The 20,154-nt window shown below is 41.3% G+C and overlaps 6 protein-coding genes across 10 annotated transcripts; 4 read left to right on the top strand and 2 right to left on the bottom strand.

The window, feature by feature from the left end:
• Window positions 1-488: 488 nt before the first annotated feature.
• LOC108025344 (ER membrane protein complex subunit 2) lies at window positions 489-2,040 on the top strand. The gene is made up of 4 exons (XM_017095788.3): window positions 489-648; window positions 776-1,184; window positions 1,246-1,402; window positions 1,465-2,040. The coding sequence occupies exons 1-4, from the start codon at window positions 615-617 to the stop codon at window positions 1,744-1,746; spliced, it is 882 nt and encodes a 293-aa protein (XP_016951277.1). The 5' UTR covers window positions 489-614; the 3' UTR covers window positions 1,747-2,040.
• Window positions 1,876-3,611, bottom strand: LOC108025347 (uncharacterized). Of its 2 annotated transcripts, XR_007764576.1 has the most exons (4): window positions 3,431-3,611; window positions 2,942-3,373; window positions 2,375-2,884; window positions 1,876-2,001 (listed from the first exon to the last, which is right to left on the bottom strand). XR_007764576.1 is itself a non-coding variant. In XM_017095803.3 (3 exons), exons 1-3 carry the CDS (start codon window positions 3,472-3,474, stop codon window positions 2,515-2,517), a joined length of 846 nt encoding a protein of 281 aa, XP_016951292.1. In that variant the 5' UTR covers window positions 3,475-3,610; the 3' UTR covers window positions 2,168-2,514. The 2 variants fall into 2 exon arrangements, 1 of the variants encoding a protein (XP_016951292.1); XM_017095803.3 differs by lacking the exon at window positions 1,876-2,001 and having other exon boundaries at window positions 2,168-2,884; window positions 3,431-3,610.
• Window positions 3,612-5,092: 1,481 nt separating this feature from the next.
• On the top strand, window positions 5,093-9,362 carry LOC108025613 (uncharacterized). 3 transcript variants are annotated; one of them, XM_017096150.3, is made up of 3 exons: window positions 5,093-5,298; window positions 8,287-8,333; window positions 8,786-9,362. In XM_017096150.3, the coding sequence occupies exons 2-3, from the start codon at window positions 8,321-8,323 to the stop codon at window positions 9,055-9,057; spliced, it is 285 nt and encodes a 94-aa protein (XP_016951639.1). In that variant the 5' UTR covers window positions 5,093-5,298; window positions 8,287-8,320; the 3' UTR covers window positions 9,058-9,362. The 3 variants fall into 3 exon arrangements, with proteins under 3 accessions (XP_016951639.1, XP_050744765.1, XP_043946784.1); XM_050888808.1 differs by lacking the exon at window positions 5,093-5,298 and adding an exon at window positions 6,343-6,705; XM_044090849.2 differs by lacking the exon at window positions 5,093-5,298 and adding an exon at window positions 6,345-6,697.
• A 1,169-nt stretch (window positions 9,363-10,531) lies between these two features.
• LOC108025554 (adenosylhomocysteinase-like 2) lies at window positions 10,532-14,254 on the top strand. Its single transcript, XM_017096090.3, has 8 exons — window positions 10,532-10,868; window positions 10,985-11,045; window positions 12,295-12,364; window positions 12,548-13,214; window positions 13,285-13,603; window positions 13,667-13,910; window positions 13,967-14,087; window positions 14,151-14,254. The coding sequence occupies exons 2-8, from the start codon at window positions 10,995-10,997 to the stop codon at window positions 14,155-14,157; spliced, it is 1,479 nt and encodes a 492-aa protein (XP_016951579.1). The 5' UTR covers window positions 10,532-10,868; window positions 10,985-10,994; the 3' UTR covers window positions 14,158-14,254.
• Window positions 14,255-17,245: 2,991 nt separating this feature from the next.
• Window positions 17,246-19,319, top strand: LOC108023515 (cytospin-A). 2 transcript variants are annotated; one of them, XM_050888806.1, is made up of 3 exons: window positions 17,246-17,596; window positions 17,647-18,475; window positions 18,527-19,319. In XM_050888806.1, exons 1-3 carry the CDS (start codon window positions 17,356-17,358, stop codon window positions 19,224-19,226), a joined length of 1,770 nt encoding a protein of 589 aa, XP_050744763.1. In that variant the 5' UTR covers window positions 17,246-17,355; the 3' UTR covers window positions 19,227-19,319. The 2 variants fall into 2 exon arrangements, with proteins under 2 accessions (XP_050744763.1, XP_016948553.1); XM_017093064.3 differs by having other exon boundaries at window positions 17,647-19,319.
• A 149-nt stretch (window positions 19,320-19,468) lies between these two features.
• LOC108023721 (V-type proton ATPase subunit e 2) lies at window positions 19,469-19,879 on the bottom strand. Its single transcript, XM_017093358.3, has one exon. The coding sequence runs from the start codon at window positions 19,807-19,809 to the stop codon at window positions 19,543-19,545; it is 267 nt and encodes an 88-aa protein (XP_016948847.1). The 5' UTR covers window positions 19,810-19,879; the 3' UTR covers window positions 19,469-19,542.
• Between the last annotated feature and the right edge of the window lie 275 nt (window positions 19,880-20,154).

Below are 20,154 nucleotides of genomic sequence, written 5' to 3'. Positions count from 1 at the left end.
AAAATTAACTAAATATTTAATAAATTGCGGGTTCATGTCCTTTATACACTATATCAGGTAAGTTTGGCGGGCTTTTCAAAATAGATCTTGGCTATGAATTTAAACGAATGAAAAAATGTAAATAATTAGAATTAGCTAATAAATAATTGGTTGGCTACAATTAAAAAACAGTCAATAAATCAGTTTCTAAAATTGGTTTTTCTCTTCTTTTTTATGTTTAACAACATTAAAAAGATTCTTTCGAGTAATATGGAAAACAGGTTGTTTTGGCGGTAATTTGTTGACATTATTCTGCTACTTTTTGTTTAGGGAAGCATATTTGAGAGAAATCCACTACATATTTGTCACCAATGAATACCTAATTACCAAATGATTACTTTTTAAAATAAAATGATTGTTAGTCAAAAATAATATAACCTTTTCCAGGTTTGGCGGGAACTTTCCCAGCGAGCGTCTCTATTGTTATCGATAACTACTAAAATCGAACTCGTGTCATCGCAAGTTCAGAGGGGAAAATGAATCGACAACACTGGCAAAAAGGAAATAACTCGTTATAGATCACAATTAGAAAATTAACTTAATTTGAGCTGTTACTTGAGTCCGCTTCAGAGAGCATGTCGCTAAACTACGAGGAGATGAGCTGGTCCGGTGAGTTTTCCGCTTTTCCCGCCTGCATGCGGGTCCTGCCCACGTCAGTGGTTGTCCCATGTGTCCGGCTCGGAAAAATGGGGCCATGAATGAAAAGTGCCGGATCATAATGCCGGGGCTCTTTCAGATGTTCGGGATCAGTTCAGGAAGTGGCGCGAGGAGACGGATCGCCACAGCGAGGAGGTGGTGCAGCTCTGGGTGGCTGTGCTGGAGGACAAGGTTCACAAGACCGGCAACGAGCGCCACCTCATTCTGGAGCAGGTAATCATCGCGGCCCTGGACACCGCCCGCTTCGATATCGCCACCCAGTGCACTAAGCAGCTGGCTCTGGAGTTCCCGGGCAGCCTGCGCGTGATGAAGTTTAAGGCAATGCGTTTGGAGGCTCAGGAGCAGTACGATGAAGCCGACGAGGTCCTGGACGCCATCATTCGCAAGGACGAGACCAATGCCGCGGCCAGGAAGCGCAAGATTGCCATCCTTAAGGCCCGCGGACGTCGGCTAGATGCCATCAAGGAGCTCAACGAATATTTAAAGAAGTATGAACTCCCTGATTTCTCTTGATTTTCTGTCTAATACTTGTTTTTTGCATATTCAAAGGTTTATGTCGGACCAGGAAGCCTGGCACGAGCTGTGCACCATGTATCTGGCTGAAGGAGAGTTCGGCAAGGCGGCTTTCTGTATGGAGGAGGTTCTGCTGCACAACCCCCATAGCCATCTGATACACCAGCGCCTCGCCGAAATACGCTATACAATGGTGAAACATTGAGCACAGTTGCAGCCCCGAAAATACCCTCTAACCAATTCCGTTTGTTCTAGGGTGGCCCCGAGAATGTGGAAACGGCGCGCACTTACTACTCGCAGGCCCTGAAGCTGAACCCGCATAATTTGCGAGCTCTGTATGGCATTTACTTGTGCTGCAACTACTTGGCCAACTCCCGAGCTGTGAGCTCCAAGCGCAAGGAGCTGCAAAAGCTGGGACAGTGGGCCCTCGAGCAGGTGTCGGAGCACACCAACAAACAATCCACCATCAAAAACAACGACAAACTGATTCTGTCACTGGAGGCTGCCTTGGGAAACCTCGAAATCAAATCGAATTGACCAACATAATTACTAATGGATATCGCATATATTTGTGCAATAGATGCCAGAATGTAATGATTCCAAATATTCACAGAAATGGGTGTCCAGTTTCTGTTTCTAACCGAGATACATAGATAAACATTTAAATTAGCGGGAGTAAATAGAATTTATAGTCAGTGCATCCGAGCAAGTATTTTTGATGTTAAAGAATCGGTGACGGCTTTGAACTCGGATAATTTATTGCCCTGAACACGAAGGTATGCGAAAATAGTCCTGTAATAAAGTTAGAAAAATCAATTATCAATATTTAAAGATTTCCCTCTTGAAGTTACTTTTATTTATATGGCTTCAGTTCTCCTTATTTGCTCTGGGCTGACCTTAATTTCGAAGACAAAGCTCTTATGCCCACGAACTTACGTCTGTAATAATTGATCGGACATTGAACGACATTCATAATGCTGTTAAATTTTATTCTCAAGATGGGGACTGCTATATACGTACTGTTTACTTGACTATTCATAGAGTCCATTGACTCGTATTAATGTAAAAATTGCTTTAATGTACTAGATTAATTCTCACTAGGCTCGTGCGTGTCCACCGCCATACAATGGCATTTTCATATACGTATTATCATATGCATATTTACTTGCATCGCACTGTAGGTGCAATCGACGACTGCAGGGCATCCGAGGGCAGCGCTGATAATCCGGCGGACGGTTAAAAATAGTCCAACAATGGGACAGAATGCAATCAGTGGAGTGCCCCTCCCTCCAGCGGCAGAGCAATTCAATTTGTCGACGAGCCATTGAAGTAGGTTCGTCCACTGTGCGATTTCCTTGAATGCTTCGGCCGGAAGAAGTCCTTGAAAGTGAGTGTAGCTGCGGGCACCGGCTTCTCCGAGTTGCTGGTGGAATCCTGACCATGTCCCTGCGAAGAGGAGAGAGCCGTATGGCCTCCACTCCCGCTGCAAACCGGCAGTCCATCGAGGTACTTCAGCTGGGGCAGAACCTGCAGGATATAATCACGCGGTCCTTGGCCACCGAAAACAGTGCGAATGCCAGGATTCCCCATGCAAGAGAGCTGATCCAGCGCAGGACACTGCCGTTCGATGCGGTGTATCCAGTCCGTGATGTTTGCTATATCGCAATTGTTGATCCTGTAAAGAAGAGGTCTCAGTACTTAGAATTCCTTCTATTGAAGCCCCTTAAATCACCACAAGATCCTCAAGCTCGGCAAGTAGGGAAAGGTATTTATGTCCAGGTTCACGTTGCGGTCCAGAATCAAAGTGTCCAGGTCCTCGAAAAAGGAGAGAAATCTTAGATTTCGGAAATCATTGTGACTCAGATCGAGGAACTTGGTCTGTGCAGCGAACTTGTCTGCCAGTCGCCGGGGAATCGTCTTCAGGTTCTCATAGGCCAGCGATATGCGGCCATTCTCCAGAATGCTCTCGGTGAAGGAAACGTCTTCGCTGGGACAACTGCTTATGGAAATGTTGCCACTGAAGGAGTACGGATTCGGCGTTATCATTTTGCCTCCCTCGCTGGATTCGGTGAGGAACACGTCGTTGTACTCGTAGTTCAAGCTCTCTATCGACTGGATGTTGGCACAGGTCCTGAGCACCTCCGTCAGGCACGGATTCAATGGGCTGCCATGGGGATATTAACATTGTTAACTATACTCTTTGGTGCCCCGCGACTCTCACCTGTCCTCGGAGTTGGAGCGTTCAGAGGTCGATGTTCCAGACATAACGGCGCGTAATCCTCATAACTAGTAAGTAATCCTCGTCGCAGAGTGTTCCAATTGGCACTGGGAGTCCGTCAGAATATATTTATTTTGGTCCAAAGTCGGCGGCAGACTGAGGAAAAATTACACTGATTCTCGCTCCGCGCAGATTATCTGAGTCTTTCGCTCCCAAGGCAAACACAGAGCAGTTGTGTGTGTGTATTGAAACAATTGTCATCTCGGTGGTCACAATTACCCAGGCACTCGAGATGCACTCGAAAGAAATTTTTGGTTCGATTTTTATTTTTCTGTTATATTTCGTATCATAAATTTATCTATATCTATATCTAAAATATCTTTAAAATATATTGAAAAACTGTTATATCTGAAACTATAATATATTATATATAATATATTTTATTTTATTTTAATATTTCCTCTTTTATTTCAGTGTAAAGTTACTCGCTCAGATTAGCTAGTGTAAATGCACATACATACAAACACGGGTCGAAAACACCAACAATACAAAGTACGGGGAACAGAACTCTATTGTTTTCTCTTTGTTGATGCTGATACTCTGCCCTGGAGTTATCTATGGGCATGGTATGTTAGCTCTTGCTAATGGTTAAACCTCCATTTAGTTCTCCCTTCTCCAAGCCTCTTGTCCGATTTAAAGTACTTCTAGTTAGAGGCTTATCTCAACCTTTACGAGTATTTTAAGCACCTTTTATCAAAGTCGGAAACTGTGAAATGCATTATTGTAGATTACGTGGTTAGAAACACTTGGTCTCAATGATTAAGATGGCAACTGGGTATCAAAACGCTGTTCTATAAAATCAAACAATATTTTTCTATATTATTGGGATGTTTATGAATACAAAGGCTTTATTTTTAAGAGTGTAGGAAATGTAAACAATTTTTGTAAATATTATTTACACTTTGTACGCAATAAACTGATTTTTGTACTTTGTTTACATGTGCCAGAAGCGTTGACCGATTGTCGAGTCGATTTCAGGCGGAAACATAGAGAAAACGTGAAAATATGTTGATTATGTGACATTAATCTAGCTTTACAGCACGGCACCAGTTACATTTGTTTTTACATTGCCCATAAGGAGAAAATAAATCGTTGTTAAAACAATAAATCCTGTATGTACATACTAAACCATACTTTACAAGTTATTTTAATTATCATTTTTCTAATTGTATTAACATACAGAGATCATTTATGAAACCTTTAAGGCGTCTTACACATTTTCATATAAACAAACCCCCTTGAAATACACTCCTTACTGAATCATTGATGGTTGGGGCTGTGGTTACACCTAAATAGTGATCGTAACCGGCCGAACTGACGTCTTTGGCCTTTTCTCAAAGTTTAGATTCGAATCGCGCACTCATTCATTAGGTTAATTTACTCATAGGCACTCGTAAGAGACTCGAACAAGTGGCCAGGCGAGGCACCACTATGCCATGCCTCTAGACCATATGATATAGTGGGTTGAGCGCGGAGGGGCGAGCCCCCGGCGGACTTTCGCTCTCAGCGCTACTGAAACATCGGCCCCTCGCGTACCGCTCGTAAAGCTGCCTGGTACTCTGGCACTGGGTTCCGCTGGGGCTGGAGCGGAGCGTGGCGAGCGATGGGTCGGCAGTCAGCTCCACGCTCTAGACCCCAATAGTTCGGCGCGGCAAAAGCTCGGCAAGATCGATCGGAATCGAACTGAATCGACTTTTCGAGAGTGTGTGCGAGTGTTTTTTGCGGCGGTGCACAGCTGTTGACTAATTCCCAGTCGGCGCTTGGCCTCGAGTTGCACATCGGGGCACATCGAGTCACTTCAAATCGCAGCGGTAATAACAAAAACACGTCTGGGCTCACATAAAAATGCAATTGAACATGCGAGCATAACAAAAACTGAGTTTGTTATTGATTACTCGGGTTGCCAGTGGCACCACCACCCCCCAAACGACCATAAAATCGATTCTGATACAGGGAAAAACTTGTCACCAAATTGTGTTGACTCGAGTTAAAAAACCCCACTAAAATGGCACATGAAACCTATCTATTTTTAAAAATGTATCTTACGAAATTGTTTACCTCTTCAAAAGTGTTAACCTTTACAGTGGCCTTTCTTAGATCTGTGAACTATTTACAAATATATTAAAAACTGGTTTATATTTTGTGACTAATGACGAAACAAAGCCGCAATATTGTGACATTTAAATAAAGATATTTAAGTTGCATATTTAAGTACAAAAATTATTCACCAAGTCTCAATTACACATTAAAATTGACAGCATTACATTCTATGTTTATAATTGATTGCCAATTTAAAATGTTAAACAATATCCATTTTAGTCAGTTTTTATTAACAGATTGGGTGTATATTTCAAAAGAAAATATAGGTCACCAACAACTATTTTTCAAATCACAAAAAGTTAATATAATATTAAAATATTTTCCCTCTGTGCGGAACCCCCACATATTTATTGATTAACTGGCAACATAGTCGTACGATGTACAATCACACTTCAGTATCAATTCACCGAAAGAGGTCTTTCGCCTTATCGCGGGCGCGTGTTTGCCTCCAGTGAATTTAAATGCCGATTGTGTAGGATTGCGATTCGCACTTGTGGCCACTAACTATTTCCACTGTCTTAGCGGCTTTACTGTGCGACAGTGGAGCGTGGCTTGCGCAACCCCGGCTTGGCGGTTTGCATAGTAATGGCATTGGCCAAATCAGGTTTTGGCCGAAAAGCTCAGAAAGCCAAGAAAGCCACTCTTTTGCTTGTCGTTGTACTTAGCCAGAGACCACTGTGGCCGGACGGACTCAAGTGGGAAAACGGGCATCTGCGAAGCGAGTGAGTTCATTGATTAAAAGTGCTCAGCTGACGTTGCCGTTTCTTTGTGAATCTTATCGGAGCGGCAACAAAAATAGGAAAAACCAATTAAAAGCACCCATACATCAGATCGCCTGGGGCCTGGTGTCATGCGAAAACGATCGAACCCGGGGCCGTTCGTGTGTAAGCGGTGTATTATTGCAGATACTTGCGTAGCAGTCACAAAGAATCGCATTCTGTGGGAGCGAAGTCCATTGAAAAAGCCCTGTGTCTGACTCGCAAATCGCCATAGAGCGATCACTCTCCAGGCCGATCGTGCGGGCAATCGCCAAAGTTTATTTTCCAGTATCGAAATGTGCTAAAAGCGTACCGATCAGGCTGGAAACCAAACCAGTATAGTGTCTTAAGAGTGAGTGGGTAAATATTAGAGCTCTCCAACGTAGGCAAATACTTGGATCAGGGGCTTACTTCAAGTGTCACCAAGTGTGTGGAAGATCGAAAGTTTTTAGGAGAACGAAATGGATCGTGGGGAACCGGGAGATCGTTTTGTAAGCTGTCGTAATGCCGGAATTCAAGGGCAGCCCACAATGCGTGAATGCTAATTTGGCACTGCGACCTTTCTCGATGTCAGTTCGGAATACGAGCAGCAGTAAAATATGCAAAAACCGCATTCAAAAACGAAGGCAGCATGTGTTCAGATGCTCGCATACCCCTTAACAACAGGGCGTATTGATTTATTTGACTTTTTGAGAACACAGTCAAAAGGCTGGATTATTGTTTTGCCAATTTTGATTTATGGAACTATTCCAACAGTCTAAAAATACTTGTTAAGTACCGGGTATCCGAAAAGATAATACGAAAATTTCGATTTGTTTGTTGCTTCTTTCTCTTGGTTTATTTTTATTTTTACGCTCGTATTGCGTCATGGGGAGTTTTTTCACAATCCCATCTGTTTTTATCCCACATGGACTTCCTACAAATTTGAATAATACCCAACTCAGCAAAGCCTATAGATAAGGATATTGGTAAATTAAATTAAAGTCCCTCACTTATCGTCTTGTTTTTCGACATTGGAAAATATCGCTTAGATATCCGTATGAGCAAGGTTACCTTTTCATTTGAAATACTGTCACGGTTCAAGGCTCTACGTAATTGTGAGTTACAAAACTACGGAAATGGTTAACCATACCTCACTCGTCATAAAAAATATTAAAATAAACAGCTCGCAGAAAATAGAAACAATAAATTGCTTGGCACTTTCGATCAAAAATAACCATAGACTCCATAAAACCTGAACATTAGATAAGCAATTCTTCGGTAATTTCCTGGTCAGCCGCTCGTTTGGGGCTTATCAAATTTGCAATATTTACAATTATTGATTACTTAAACTGCCCGTGTGATGAACTTTTCGCCACCGGTGCAAAGTGTCGAACGTGATTGATTTTTGCCTTCTGCCCTAGTGGATGGCACCACCTTTTCTCATGACAAAAAGACAGTAAAATAAAATCAATGCCGGCGACGTGTAAGCAGGGGAAAACTAAAAAGTCAGGTGGCGTCTTCCCCACCTGCCAGCGCACTTACGAGGGTCTGGGCCCTAACCCACTGGAATTTCAGCCGTCTAAAGTCTATGCGAGCTCACGCTGGGTTAATGGAATATCATACCCAAAGTATTTATAATATGGGAAAATGTAGCTTCACTCCGGGCAGCGTCCAATTTATTCATCGGCGACATTTGAGCGAGGGAAGGACAGGGTCACACACTCAGCCGAGGTGTTCCATTTTAATTTCGCGAATGCCGGGAAGTGTGAGTACTAATTGAGCGTGTGCCCGGAATGCTAATTAGTTGGTCGTACTTCACCTAGAACGGCGATTACTTACGGGTATCGGAACGTTTCCCGAGTCACAATAACACAATAACAAACACTTAATTTAATCGGTGTCTACATACGCAGTGCTTCTCAATTAATTTATTCAATGATATTTTTTGTGCCGTTTCAGGGTTTTGCGTTGAACTTACTCCCAAAAAGGCAGAATGACTGGATCAGGTAAATATTTAAATCGAAGCAAAAAAGAGGATATTATACTTTGTAGTCAGATCACATACATGTGGAATCAGTAATTTTAAAATAGCTGCTTTACTACTTTCATTTAAAATGTCATGATCGCAATGTCTGGAGATACATTTTAAAGCATACTTATGGGGCACTATTAATTTCGGCGTAATGTAGAATCGCTGTGTATAATGAGCTTTGTAGATTGTTCAGCAATAAACCATACAAAATATAGAAGTATTAAAGAAGAATTGCTCATATACTTTAGTAGCCAAAATAGTTTGTTGGCTTACTAAGTGGTTTTCCCAATCATTTTTAATAATCTCATAATCTTACATGTTGTTCATTTCCTGCACTCTTGCCATATATTTGTATAGTTATCATACTTTCTTATGAAGGCATACAAATTTTTAATAAAACCCCTTCTTGTATTTATAACCCCATAGTACACGATCCGAAATGGAGCCTGGAGCGCCGCGAGTCCTCCGGCCATTTGGTGTGGCGCAAGGACTCTCCGGAGTCCAAAGTCCGGTTTCGCTTCGACGTCGAGGTCCTGGAGTTCGAGAAGCATCCCCATGAGGAGCTCGAGGACAGGGAGGACCACTTCTCCATCACCAGTCTCTCGGCTACGGTGGCCATGTGTGCCACCTGTGTGGCCGTGGTCGCAGCCTCCGTATTCCTGCCCTGGTATTTGATGGAGAAAGTGGGATCGCTCTGAGGAAACGAGGCTCAAAGGCTCGGGCTTCTTGTATATAGGTACCTTGACGGTATTAAGTAGACTCTTGTACATAAACAAGCGTAGATTTATCTATTTGTAAATAGTGCGTACCTTGTAAATAGACCCTAAACGCAGACTATGCGGTTTTTATAGAGTTAGAGTTCGAAAACTCTTCGTGCAATAAGAGTGACTGCTAATGCCAAACTATGGAATGTGGATTGTATTGTAGGACGTGTAAATTCTCTTAAGTTTAGTCGTATCACAAAGATAGTTAATGGAATAAACGAAATTACTTGCCCTTTAAAGTGCTGTCTTTTGTTAATGAAAAAAGGGTCGCATATGCTATATGTGTAGAGCAATAAATGTTTATAAGATCAGGAGAATTCTCAACAGAAGCCGGCATAATAAATGTTTATCACGCACAATGCTTTGGCCACTTCTCTTGGAGACACTACTCGGAATTGAAGCAACCAATTAGACCGTCGGATTCACACAATGCGTTTTCCTAACCCCTGGGTGTGGACCAATTTAAGGTAACAATCATCCCCCGCAGATGTTGCACCCCTAACCAGCATCCCTTGGCCGGGATTTTCCATTGAGGGTTGATGGCGTAATTCCCATTTCGGTGCCTTGATTAAAATTCTTCCCCTTTATGGCCACGCTAAAAGCGCACGAACATCCTATAAAATGTAATGCAATCAAATCATTGGGCAACGTTGGCGAAAAATGGCCGAATGGAACGTTAGAAAGCAAATTTAACGACCAACCCCTATAATCGCACAACCTACATTGAAAAACTAATTGGAACAAGTTTAAAGAAACAGATTTAAGGTATGTATACTTTATTTTCTTACCTCTTTTTCTCAGAATATATTTTAAATTCTTTAATTTATTTTATTTTTAAAAATGTAGTAATCACCAGTAAACTTAAAATTAGTACCCTATTTTTAAAAGAGCTGATAAGATTGATGCCACTTGAGAGCACTATTGTTCTACAATGATCTCATTAAAAACACTTGGCTACCAAAATATGCCTAGACCTAGCAGATAAGAACCTCGCCTGCTTTATCATAAGAGATTTACTTTCAATTCAGTTTTCCAGAGCGGTTTAAAGTACACTCCAACTAGTGAGTGGCTAGCTGCATTAATGAAATCCACTCATCCGAGTTGACACTTTGCCTACGTCAGAGTCGAAATTGATTTCCGTAATCTCCGGAAAGTTGGATCATGATAGGTGCTCAAGGGGAATACGAGTGGGGAGCTCAACGGGGGTACGGAGCGATAAGAGCCAGCGGCGTGATAAGATTCTCATAAATGTGGCGATCTTTTATTCGAGCCGCTGCTGATACTCGCTCCGTGGTCTTGTTGGGTTTTTGGATTTTGTTTTCGTTTCTACTTGCCGTATTTCTTTATTTCTATACGATCGCGCTGCTCCCTATAGGCCCGGTGCAGTGAGTCAGTTTGTTGTTTGCCTCAGTCGCGAGCGGACGGTCCGTGGAGATCGGAGATCGCAGATCGGCCCAGATACAAATACATAAGGCAAATACAGACCGAGAACGGAATCGATCGATTGGCGATCTCGTTTGAATTCGAAACGCGGCCGAATCTAGTCTGATCGGAGATCCCCAGCCGAACTGACGTGGTGCCTCCGCCAAACCTACCATATAGGACATTAGCTCGTAGTCTAGGTGATATCCAGCACTTGCACTGGGTGATTAGAGCCGGTCTCCGAGGTGCATAGAACGTAAGAAGTCGGAACAGAGCGCGTCGAAGCCGAGCATACTTATAACCTGTTTCGGATCCGTCTAAATGTAAGTCTCCCAAGGTCGTTCGCTCTTTTTGAATCATTTCTGGCACTGACACCGCTTGTTTGTTTTTATCCGAAATGTTGGCTTTACTTTTTGTTTTCTTTTTTATCTGCCCTCAGTGCCTTCAAAATGTCAAAAATGCCCGAGACAACGTTTGCCGACCTGAGTCTGGCTGATAAGGTAAATATAACAATGGGAAAAATATCATAGTGAATATTTATTGGCCACTTAGAGTGAGTAGGTGGGTTGGCCAGATTCACACAACCCGTTTCTAGCGCTGAACTTGGCGATTAATATAAAACCAGCACGTGACACCTCGACAGCAAACAAACAAAGCCCCAAAGACGCTCTCTGAACAATAAATTAATGAGAGGCATTCACCTCGAAGCTTTTAATACCCTTTGTGAAAGTGATCGCATGACAAATGCAGTAAAACAGCTTTAGTTGGGGAACTGCAATGGGGGTCAGGCTAATTAAATTATCCCAGATTCAATGTGTAAACTGAAGAACATCTGAGATATACAAAACACCATATGGCCCCAATAAATCTTACATATATTAGCCCCGCGGACTCTGCAACTTCTAATCAAAAGATTGATTTTTCGGGTCAGTATATATCGGCTCGTTAAGAGCGTAGAAAATATTATGTTCCAGATACAAGTTCATGTTTATTCCATATGGCCAGAGAAACGTAAACAACAATAGGCACAATGGACAAGGTATACATTCGTAGATTTCATTAATTCCTCTGTTTGCATACACCCCGGGAAGCAACCGACGGCGGTCCGGATTCGGAATCTACATATATTCGCGATTTCATACTTCTCCGAATCAATTGGCGCGACGAATTATCGCCGGTATGCTAAATGACGCCAATTAGTGCCCAGCCTCGAATGTATTCCCTTCGGCTTTTCTTTGCACTTAAATCTAGATTTGGCTGGAAACTACGCAGAAATGAGATTCTCATCAGAAATTGACAAATCCATATACTATGCATATGTGCGATTTTGGGTGCCTTGTCGTTCAATTTGTTAATTGGAAAGTGCAATAAATTCATGAGCTTGTGAGTCGGTGCCATTACCTTTCATTATACGTGATATCTAGTTAGTCAAGGGAGCGTAATAGAATTGATTAGATGTATTTTGCATTTATTAACACTTGCAAATCATGCTAAAATATGCATGGGTATAAAACAAACTAAGTGAATAGGGTAAGGAGTTTCTTTCCATTAACTGTAGATAGGTACTGTAAAAAATGTTTAATTATAGAATTTGTTTGTTATTTACCCCTTTGTGACATTAGCCTTAAGATAAACTAAATGATATCTTGAATCTGTTATCATAAGTCCTATAAACAGAGATGGGCTAACATAGATAAAAATGTCTCTTGGTTTCATTTGACTAATCAGATCATACATTTATTTTCATAGACTGCAGTGAAGAAGTCCAGTATTGAAGCTCGACGGTTCTCTGATGTCTCCACCTGTTCATTCAGCTCCAGTAAGTATTTGTTTAATATGTAAAGAAAATAAAGTACGTTCATTTTTTTCAAATTGAAAAAATTAAGTGAAAATGGACTTATCTTACTTACCTTAAATCGGTTTTATAAAATTAAATAGGTGTCCAAAATAGTTTATTTTATACATTTTTAGTAACTTAGAATCTTCATCTTTCACCTTTTAGCCTGTTTCACTGGAAGCTCCGACGAGGATGAGATCTCTCCGAAGGACAACCAGCAGCGCAACTCCGCCGGCGGGACCGACTTTTGCGTGAAGAGCATTTCGAAGAGCGCCTTTGGAAGGCGGGAGATCGAGATCGCGGAGTCGGAGATGCCGGGCATCATGACGCTGCGCAAGCGGGCCAAGGATGAGAAGCCCCTGAAGGGAGCCCACATTGTGGGATGCACCCATGTCAACGCCCAGTCGGCGGTACTGATCGAAACCCTGATCCAACTGGGCGCCTCCGTTCGCTGGGCTGCCTGCAACATTTACTCCACCCAAAACGCGGTTTCCGCTGCTCTGGCAGAGGCGGGAATCCCGATCTTCGCCTGGCGCGGGGAGACGGAGGAGGAGTTCTGGTGGTGTTTGGACAAGGCCATCTACGCCGAGGGCTGGCAGCCCAACCTGATCCTGGACGATGGCGGGGATGCCACGCACCTGATGCTGAAGAAGTACCCGGAGTACTTCAAGGCCATCCGGGGCATTGTGGAGGAGAGTGTGACCGGGGTTCATCGGCTGTACATGCTCTCCAAGGGGGGAAAGCTCACTGTGCCGGCCATCAATGTGAATGATTCAGTAACCAAGAACAAGTTTGATACCTTCTACACGTGTCGGGACTCCATCCTCGACAGGTGAGTTTGAAATGTACATTATTATGTGATATAGATGTAATAATATTCTTCCTACATTATATCCTGACAGTTTGAAGCGCACCACGGACATTATGTTCGGTGGAAAGCAGGTTGTGATCTGTGGCTATGGGGATGTGGGCAAGGGTTGTGCCCAGTCCCTAAAAAGTCAAGGCTGCATAGTCTACATCACGGAGGTGGATCCCATATGCGCCCTTCAAGCTGCCATGGATGGTTTCCGGGTGGTGCGGCTCAACGAAGTCATAAGGAACGTGGATGTGGTGGTCACGGCAACGGGCAACAAAAATGTAATCACCCGGGATCACATGAATCGCATGAAGAATGGCTGCATCCTGTGCAACATGGGACACTCTTGCTCCGAGATTGATGTGGTGAGTACTCTTGCATTACCAGGATATGCCAGATATATTTTAATACTTTATTTTGCATTTAAGAACGGCTTGCATACCCCGGAGCTGACGTGGGAGCGAGTCCGTTCCCAAGTTGACCACATCCGCTGGCCCGACGGCAGGATGATCATTCTTCTGGCCGAGGGCAGACTGGTGAATCTCTCCTGCTCCACGATTTCCTCGTTTGTCGTATCCGTTGCCTCCTCCACCCAGGCCCTGGCTCTCATTGAACTCTTCTCAGCGCCTGGAAGATACAAGTCGGATGTCTATCTGCTGCCAAAGAAAATGGGTAGGTAGTCTGTTCAACCAGTATTTAAATTAGCATAAATTATTCCATAATTATAGACGAGTACGTGGCCAGTTTGCATTTGGCCACTTTCGACGCCCACTTAACGGAGCTCACGGACGAGCAGGCTAAATTTATGGGCTTAAACAAGGCCGGGCCTTTCAAAGCTAATTACTACAGGTTGGTCGGTTTTCCTCTCCATACAAGCATCTCCTTAATAAATCATTTTTATTTCATTCACAGATATTAATCAGTATTTAATGTTTTGTCCTGTTATTTTCGTTCTCTAATTTTAATATTATTAGGAAAATACATAAAAATATGAATAATAAATGTATGTAAATACACACACATTTTGAAATAATGGTTTTACGAAAATAATGGTTCCTTAGTTTCAGGGCTTTGGTTTGAAAGGGCGTTGTTGATAAGGGGTGCGAACAGTTAAAAACGCACATAAACACAAGCTGGTTGCTATGAATGTAGGTGGCGTTTCACTTTTAGTTCAAGAAGCGGCCGCTGCTCAGTTATTGAAGTCAAGTTAAGGCGTCCAGGAATGAAAATGGGTTTAAATATTGATCCCCCTAGAAATATAATATTTAAATGTAGATTATTAAGGAATTCAACCACAAATTCACAGAGGTATCTCACTTAAAAATCGGGATTGAATTGCTCAAGTTATGGAACCTAGAAGTGCAGTTTTGGAATGCCATTCCCAAAGTCATTGGAATAAAAGGAAAAATCGAACATGAAAATGGACTAAAATTTTGACCATTCTAAAAATAAAATGTTTAAATGTAGATAAATAGAAAATTTGTCCACAAATTCATAGAGGTATCTCACTTAAATATCGGGATCCAAATACTCAAGTTATGGAAACTAGAAGTGGAGTTTAGGGATTCCATTCCCAAAGCCATTGAAATAAATGAAAAATCGAACATGAAAATGGGTTAAAATTTTGACCATTCTAAATATTTAATATTTAAATGTATACAAATAGATAATTCAAACACAAATTCATAGAGGTATCCCACAAGAAAATCGGGATTGAATTGCTCAAGTTATGGAACCTAGAAGTGCACTTTTGGGTAAACATTCGCAAAGCCATTGGAATAAATGAAAAAATCGAACATGAAAATGGGATAAAATTTTGACCACTCTAAAAATAAAATGTTTACATGTAGATTAATAGAAAATTCGGCCACAAATTCATAGAGGTATCCCACTTGAAAATAGGGATCCAATTACTCAAGTTATGGAAACTAGAAGTGGAGTTTTGGGTAAACATTCGCAAAGCCATTGGAATAAATGAAAAAATCGAACATGAAAATGGGATAAAATTTTGACCACTCTAAAAATAAAATGTTTACATGTAGATTAATAGAAAATTCGGCCACAAATTCATAGAGGTATCCCACTTGAAAATCGGGATTCAATTACTCTAGTTATGGAACCTAGAAGTGCAGTTTTGGGATGCCATTCCCAAAGTCATTGGAATAAAAGGAAAAATCGAACATGAAAATGGACTAAAATTTTGACCATTCTAAAAATAAAATGTTTAAATGTAGATAAATAGAAAATTTGTCCACAAATTCATAGAGGTATCTCACTTAAATATCGGGATCCAAATACTCAAGTTATGGAAACTAGAAGTGGAGTTTAGGGATTCCATTCCAAAAGCCATTGGAATAAATGAAAAAATCGAACATGAAAATGGGTTAAAATTTTGACCATTCTAAATATTTAATATTTAAATGTATACTAAGAGAATTCAAACACAAATTCATAGAGGTATCCCACAAGAAAATCGGAATTCAATTGCTCAAGTTATAGAACCTAGAAGTGCAGTTTTGGGATGCCATTCCCAAAGCCATTATAATAAATGAAAAAATCGAACATGAAAATGGGTTAAAATTTTGACCATTCTAAATATTTAATATTTAAATGTATACAAATAGATAATTCAAACACAAATTCATAGAGGTATCCCACAAGAAAATCGGGATTGAATTGCTCAAGTTATGGAACCTAGAAGTGCACTTTTGGGTAAACATTCGCAAAGCCATTGGAATAAATGAAAAAATCGAACATGAAAATGGGATAAAATTTTGACCACTCTAAAAATAAAATGTTTACATGTAGATTAATAGAAAATTCGGCCACAAATTCATAGAGGTATCCCACTTGAAAATAGGGATCCAATTACTCAAGTTATAGAACCTAGAAGTGCAGTTTTGGGATGCCATTCCCAAAGCCATTGGAATAAATGAAAAAATCGAACATGAAAATGGGTTAAAATTTTGACCCTGGCAAAAATAAAATGTTTAAATGTAGATTAATAGAAAATTCGTCCACAAATTCATACAGGTATCCCACTTGAAAATCGGGATCCAATTACTCAAGTTATGGAAACTAGAAGTGGAGTTTAGGGATTCCATTCCAAAAGCCATTGAAATAAATGAAAAATCGAACATGAAAATGGGTTAAAATTTTGACCATTCTAAATATTTAATATTTAAATGTATACAAATAGAGAATTCAAACACAAATTCATAGAGGTATCCCACAAGAAAATCGGGATTGAATTGCGCAAGTTATGGGACCTAGAAGTGCACTTTTGGGTAAACATTCGCAAAGCCATTGGAATAAATGAAAAAATCGAACATGAAAATGGGATAAAATTTTGACCACTCTAAAAATAAAATGTTTACATGTAGATTAATAGAAAATTCGGCCACAAATGCATAGAGGTATCCCACTTGAAAATAGGGATCCAATTACTCAAGTTATGGAAACTAGAAGTGGAGTTTTGGTTTCCCATTTGCAAAGCCATTGAAATAAGTGCAAAAACCAAACATGAAAATGGGTTAAAATTTTGACCCTCCAAAATATGAAATATTTAAATGTATATTAGAGAGAACTCAAAAACAAATTCATAGAGGTATCCCACAAGAAAATCGGGATTTGTGATCCCAATCTGTAAAAATCGAGTATTGAAATAGGTAAAAATGTTGACCCTCCTAAAAATGAAATATATAAAAGTAGAATAATAGGGAGCAACAACAAATTCATTGGGATTCAATTACTCAAGTTATGGAACATAGAAGTGCATTTTTGTGTTATTATTTTAAAACCCATAATAACTTCGAAATAATTGAGCAAGAAAATGGGTTAAAAATGTGAGCTTTTAAAATAAATATATAAAAGCAGAATATTAATGAATTAAATTTCAAACTCATAGAGGTATCCAACACCGAATTTAGAATTAGTTAACTGAATTCAAATTTTAAATAAAATCAAATTTCAGGTCACGATTATAACATGATTTCATATAATCTTTTCTAAATTCTCAGTAGCTATATTTAAACATGTCATAATTTTATAAAAAAAAAATACCACAGTTTTTTATTTGGATATATCCCACCATTTATTTTGTTAATTATCACTGGCGATGGGTTCTCTGTTGAAAGAACATATTAACCAAATAAGAGCCATGCTCTACGATTTAAAGGATCACAATGTGGCGCAATTAAGTGAAAAAACTGGGGATGGGAGTGGAAATGGAGTCCGAAAGATAAGGAAGTGTATGGGGAGGATAATTTTGTTGACGAGGTCCATGCGGGAGAGATTCGTGGAAAGTGATCAGTTTTGCGATCAGGACAAGGCCGCAAGTGCCGTAGTCTTGGCACAATGTGAGTTCCTGCCAGAAATGACATTTTTCTCTATGCAAATTTATTCCCAGGTACGCGAAACATAAAAAGACTTGCTTCGATCCTGCCGCTATTCCAGACTGAAGGAAGGCTTAGCGAGGCGAATCAATCCGCCTTTCAGCTTCGCGTCAATAGTGTCCTTTCTGAGTTGGAGACTGTTATTAGAGAATCCCCAAGGAAGTCCTCCCCATCGCAGTCTTCTTATAGGGAAGCAGTCCACATAAATACGGAAAGTCCCTTAAATGAGAGTGCGACGGATGAGTTGAATGAACTGCGTCTAAGGCTGTTTCGTGCGGAGAAAAGATGGGAGCTGGAAACAATAGGTCACAGGTTGATGATCTCGAAAGAGCGGACTCTGGTCCTTCAGGCACGTAATGATCAGCAGGCTGCCGAAAAGAAGCTCGCCGAGGAGCAGAATCGCGTGAAGGCACTCGAGGAATGTCTATCGCAAGCTGAGTTCAAGTTAAGGATCCTAGCCGAACAGAATAAAAAACTCAGGGAATCGCAAGAGCAATTTCCCAAAAGTGAACCTACAGGCGGAAGTCTTCGGATCTGGAATGTTCAACTTAACAAAAGGAAGTGTAAAGTTTCCAGCCGAGGGACAAGGCCCATTAAGAACGCATTAAAGCTAAACCAATCGCAGCAGAAAACTCTTAAGAAGTTAAAGAACCGACTAAGTCAGGAAAAGGTAACTTTGGTAGAAGCCAAGTCTTCGATATCCGTGATCAAAAAGGACATAGGTAAACTTCGCTTTGGGAAAAGTAAGCTATATTGTGGGCTACCAACAGAGAGGGATTCGGAAGTTATTACAATGCGGCGGTTACGGAAAAAGAGAAAACGTACCCTAAACGTCATCAAAAAGTCCGTGAAATCATTATCCAGTTACAGTCGCTTTAAATTCCCTGATTGCAGCTTAAAATGGAGCCGGCTCTTGGAATCGGTTTATAACAACCTGCTTTCGATTCGAGAGATGTGGAAACGCACCTGTTTGAGAGATCCGCCCACCAAGGTGCAAAGGCCAAGTTCAAGCTCTTTCAAAAGTACAGCTCGTCGTTTGTCAAGGAATCCTGTCAATATACCGCAGCTATCCCAGTCGTTGTGGGACAAGATATACAAGCCCTTTTCTCTGGTAAATCCTTCTATATCTGATATATGTTTGATCCGGGCTTCGTCAAGACATCAGGTTCAATCTGTGGTGAATGAATATTCCGGATTCGGTCTAGGAACAGTCGGGTCCACAGTTTCCACTCTCACTGGGGTGCCGAAGTACTTGGGAAAAACCTTTGGCGATCGGCGACTCAGTTTGCTCCGCTGGTGCCAACAAAAAGTCAAGCCCTACGGTCTTCCCATGTACGAGTTCAGTGCTTCCTGGACAAGTGGTCGAGCCCTGTGCGCCATCATACACTCCTATCACCCTGATAAGATTGAGAGCGCATATCTCCTCAAAAAGAACCCCAAGGAGACCTTGACATACGGCGTGAGTGTTGCCCAATCCCTAGGTGTTTCTAGCTCCATTGACTTAATTGGGGAGTGCCTGCAGAAGCGTCCTAACTTCGAGAAGGTCCTCGATTTTGTAGAGGATCTGCAAGGCTGTTTGGATCCAGAGATCTGAGACAATGACTGGCTATTTTTTTAAAAACGTTTTGTACAATATATTTCTTTAAAGTATAATAAATATAAAGATTTTCGGAAGATGTGCAAAATATTATTTCGTTTTTGTCAAGGAACAATTTCATATCATTTTAAATTTATATATTTTCCAGCGACTACTAAACAAAAAAAGCTTATTTGGCCATTTGAAAAATATGTGTTACATATGAAGAATCTATATGGAAAATATCTAATAATTTCAAATTATTTTTTTGCGGGTCTGTAAGGTCCCACTTTTTTATTTCACACACACTAAAAATATACAATCTGCAGCAGTGTTATGGGTCCTTTTGGTCGTGGACAAAGGAGTTGGGCCAGTAGCTCATGATGCCGTAGATGGTCTTCTGGTTGGCCCGCGGTCCGACCAAGGGATTCAGTTGCATCAGAAAGGTGACCAGCCAGGCCAGGTAGCAGCAGACGGCCGTGAGGATCAAACAGCAGCGGATGATGCCGCGCTCCTCGTATCTGTAGGATACCATGAATCCAATGACGGCGACCAGCAGCCAGAACAGGGTGACCACCGAGAACGCCACATACTTATCCATTTCCGGAGAGTTTTGCCTTGCCAGCTGGCCGAATGTCAAGTTCTGACAAGTTTCCACCCCGTGTCCTGGATCCCGGAGCTTGGGCAGTGCCAATTTGGGTGCCTGCACTCATAAACTTTTATGGCTGCGAACATTTCGATATTTTATGGCAAGCGACGGAGGCTGCAGGCGCAGTGGAGCGCGAAGGTTGTAAATGGAAAACTGTATACATTTTCCCGAGTGCCGGAGCGGTCCATAAAACTGCTGCACGCATCCTGACTAAGCGCAAAATCCGTTTTACGAGGGCTGCCAGCTCTCCAGCCCCCAGTTATCCTGCCGTCCTGCCCCGGAACATCCCCTCGAGGT

Source organism: Drosophila biarmipes, chromosome 3R (assembly GCF_025231255.1).
Source record: "Drosophila biarmipes strain raj3 chromosome 3R, RU_DBia_V1.1, whole genome shotgun sequence".
In the NCBI taxonomy this organism is placed as follows: Eukaryota; Metazoa; Arthropoda; class Insecta; order Diptera; family Drosophilidae; genus Drosophila; species Drosophila biarmipes.
The sequence above is the reverse complement of the archived record's forward strand: the minus strand, read 5'-3'. Positions and strand labels throughout refer to the sequence as shown.

What these genes read in the sequence shown, in the direction of transcription:
- LOC108025554 (XM_017096090.3), top strand. Translation starts at nt 10,995, where the DNA reads ATGTCAAAAATGCCCGAGACAACGTTTGCCGACCTGAGTCTGGCTGAT. An exon ending in ACCTGAGTCTGGCTGATAAG is followed by an intron (nt 11,046 to 12,294) that starts GTAAATATAACA and finishes TTATTTTCATAG; the next exon opens with ACTGCAGTGAAGAAGTCCAG. An exon ending in CACCTGTTCATTCAGCTCCA is followed by an intron (nt 12,365 to 12,547) that starts GTAAGTATTTGT and finishes TTCACCTTTTAG; the next exon opens with CCTGTTTCACTGGAAGCTCC.
- LOC108025347 (XM_017095803.3), bottom strand. Translation starts at nt 3,474, where the DNA reads ATGTCTGGAACATCGACCTCTGAACGCTCCAACTCCGAGGACAG. An exon ending in CGCTCCAACTCCGAGGACAG is followed by an intron (nt 3,374 to 3,430) that starts GTGAGAGTCGCG and finishes TCCCCATGGCAG; the next exon opens with CCCATTGAATCCGTGCCTGA. An exon ending in CCGAGCTTGAGGATCTTGTG is followed by an intron (nt 2,885 to 2,941) that starts GTGATTTAAGGG and finishes TCTTCTTTACAG; the next exon opens with GATCAACAATTGCGATATAG.
- LOC108023515 (XM_017093064.3), top strand. Translation starts at nt 17,356, where the DNA reads ATGGGTTCTCTGTTGAAAGAACATATTAACCAAATAAGAGCCATGCTC. An exon ending in TGCCGTAGTCTTGGCACAAT is followed by an intron (nt 17,597 to 17,646) that starts GTGAGTTCCTGC and finishes ATTTATTCCCAG; the next exon opens with GTACGCGAAACATAAAAAGA.
- LOC108025344 (XM_017095788.3), top strand. Translation starts at nt 615, where the DNA reads ATGTCGCTAAACTACGAGGAGATGAGCTGGTCCG. An exon ending in CGAGGAGATGAGCTGGTCCG is followed by an intron (nt 649 to 775) that starts GTGAGTTTTCCG and finishes GGGCTCTTTCAG; the next exon opens with ATGTTCGGGATCAGTTCAGG. An exon ending in CCGAAATACGCTATACAATG is followed by an intron (nt 1,403 to 1,464) that starts GTGAAACATTGA and finishes CGTTTGTTCTAG; the next exon opens with GGTGGCCCCGAGAATGTGGA.
- LOC108023721 (XM_017093358.3), bottom strand. Translation starts at nt 19,809, where the DNA reads ATGGATAAGTATGTGGCGTTCTCGGTGGTCACCCTGTTCTGGCTGCTG.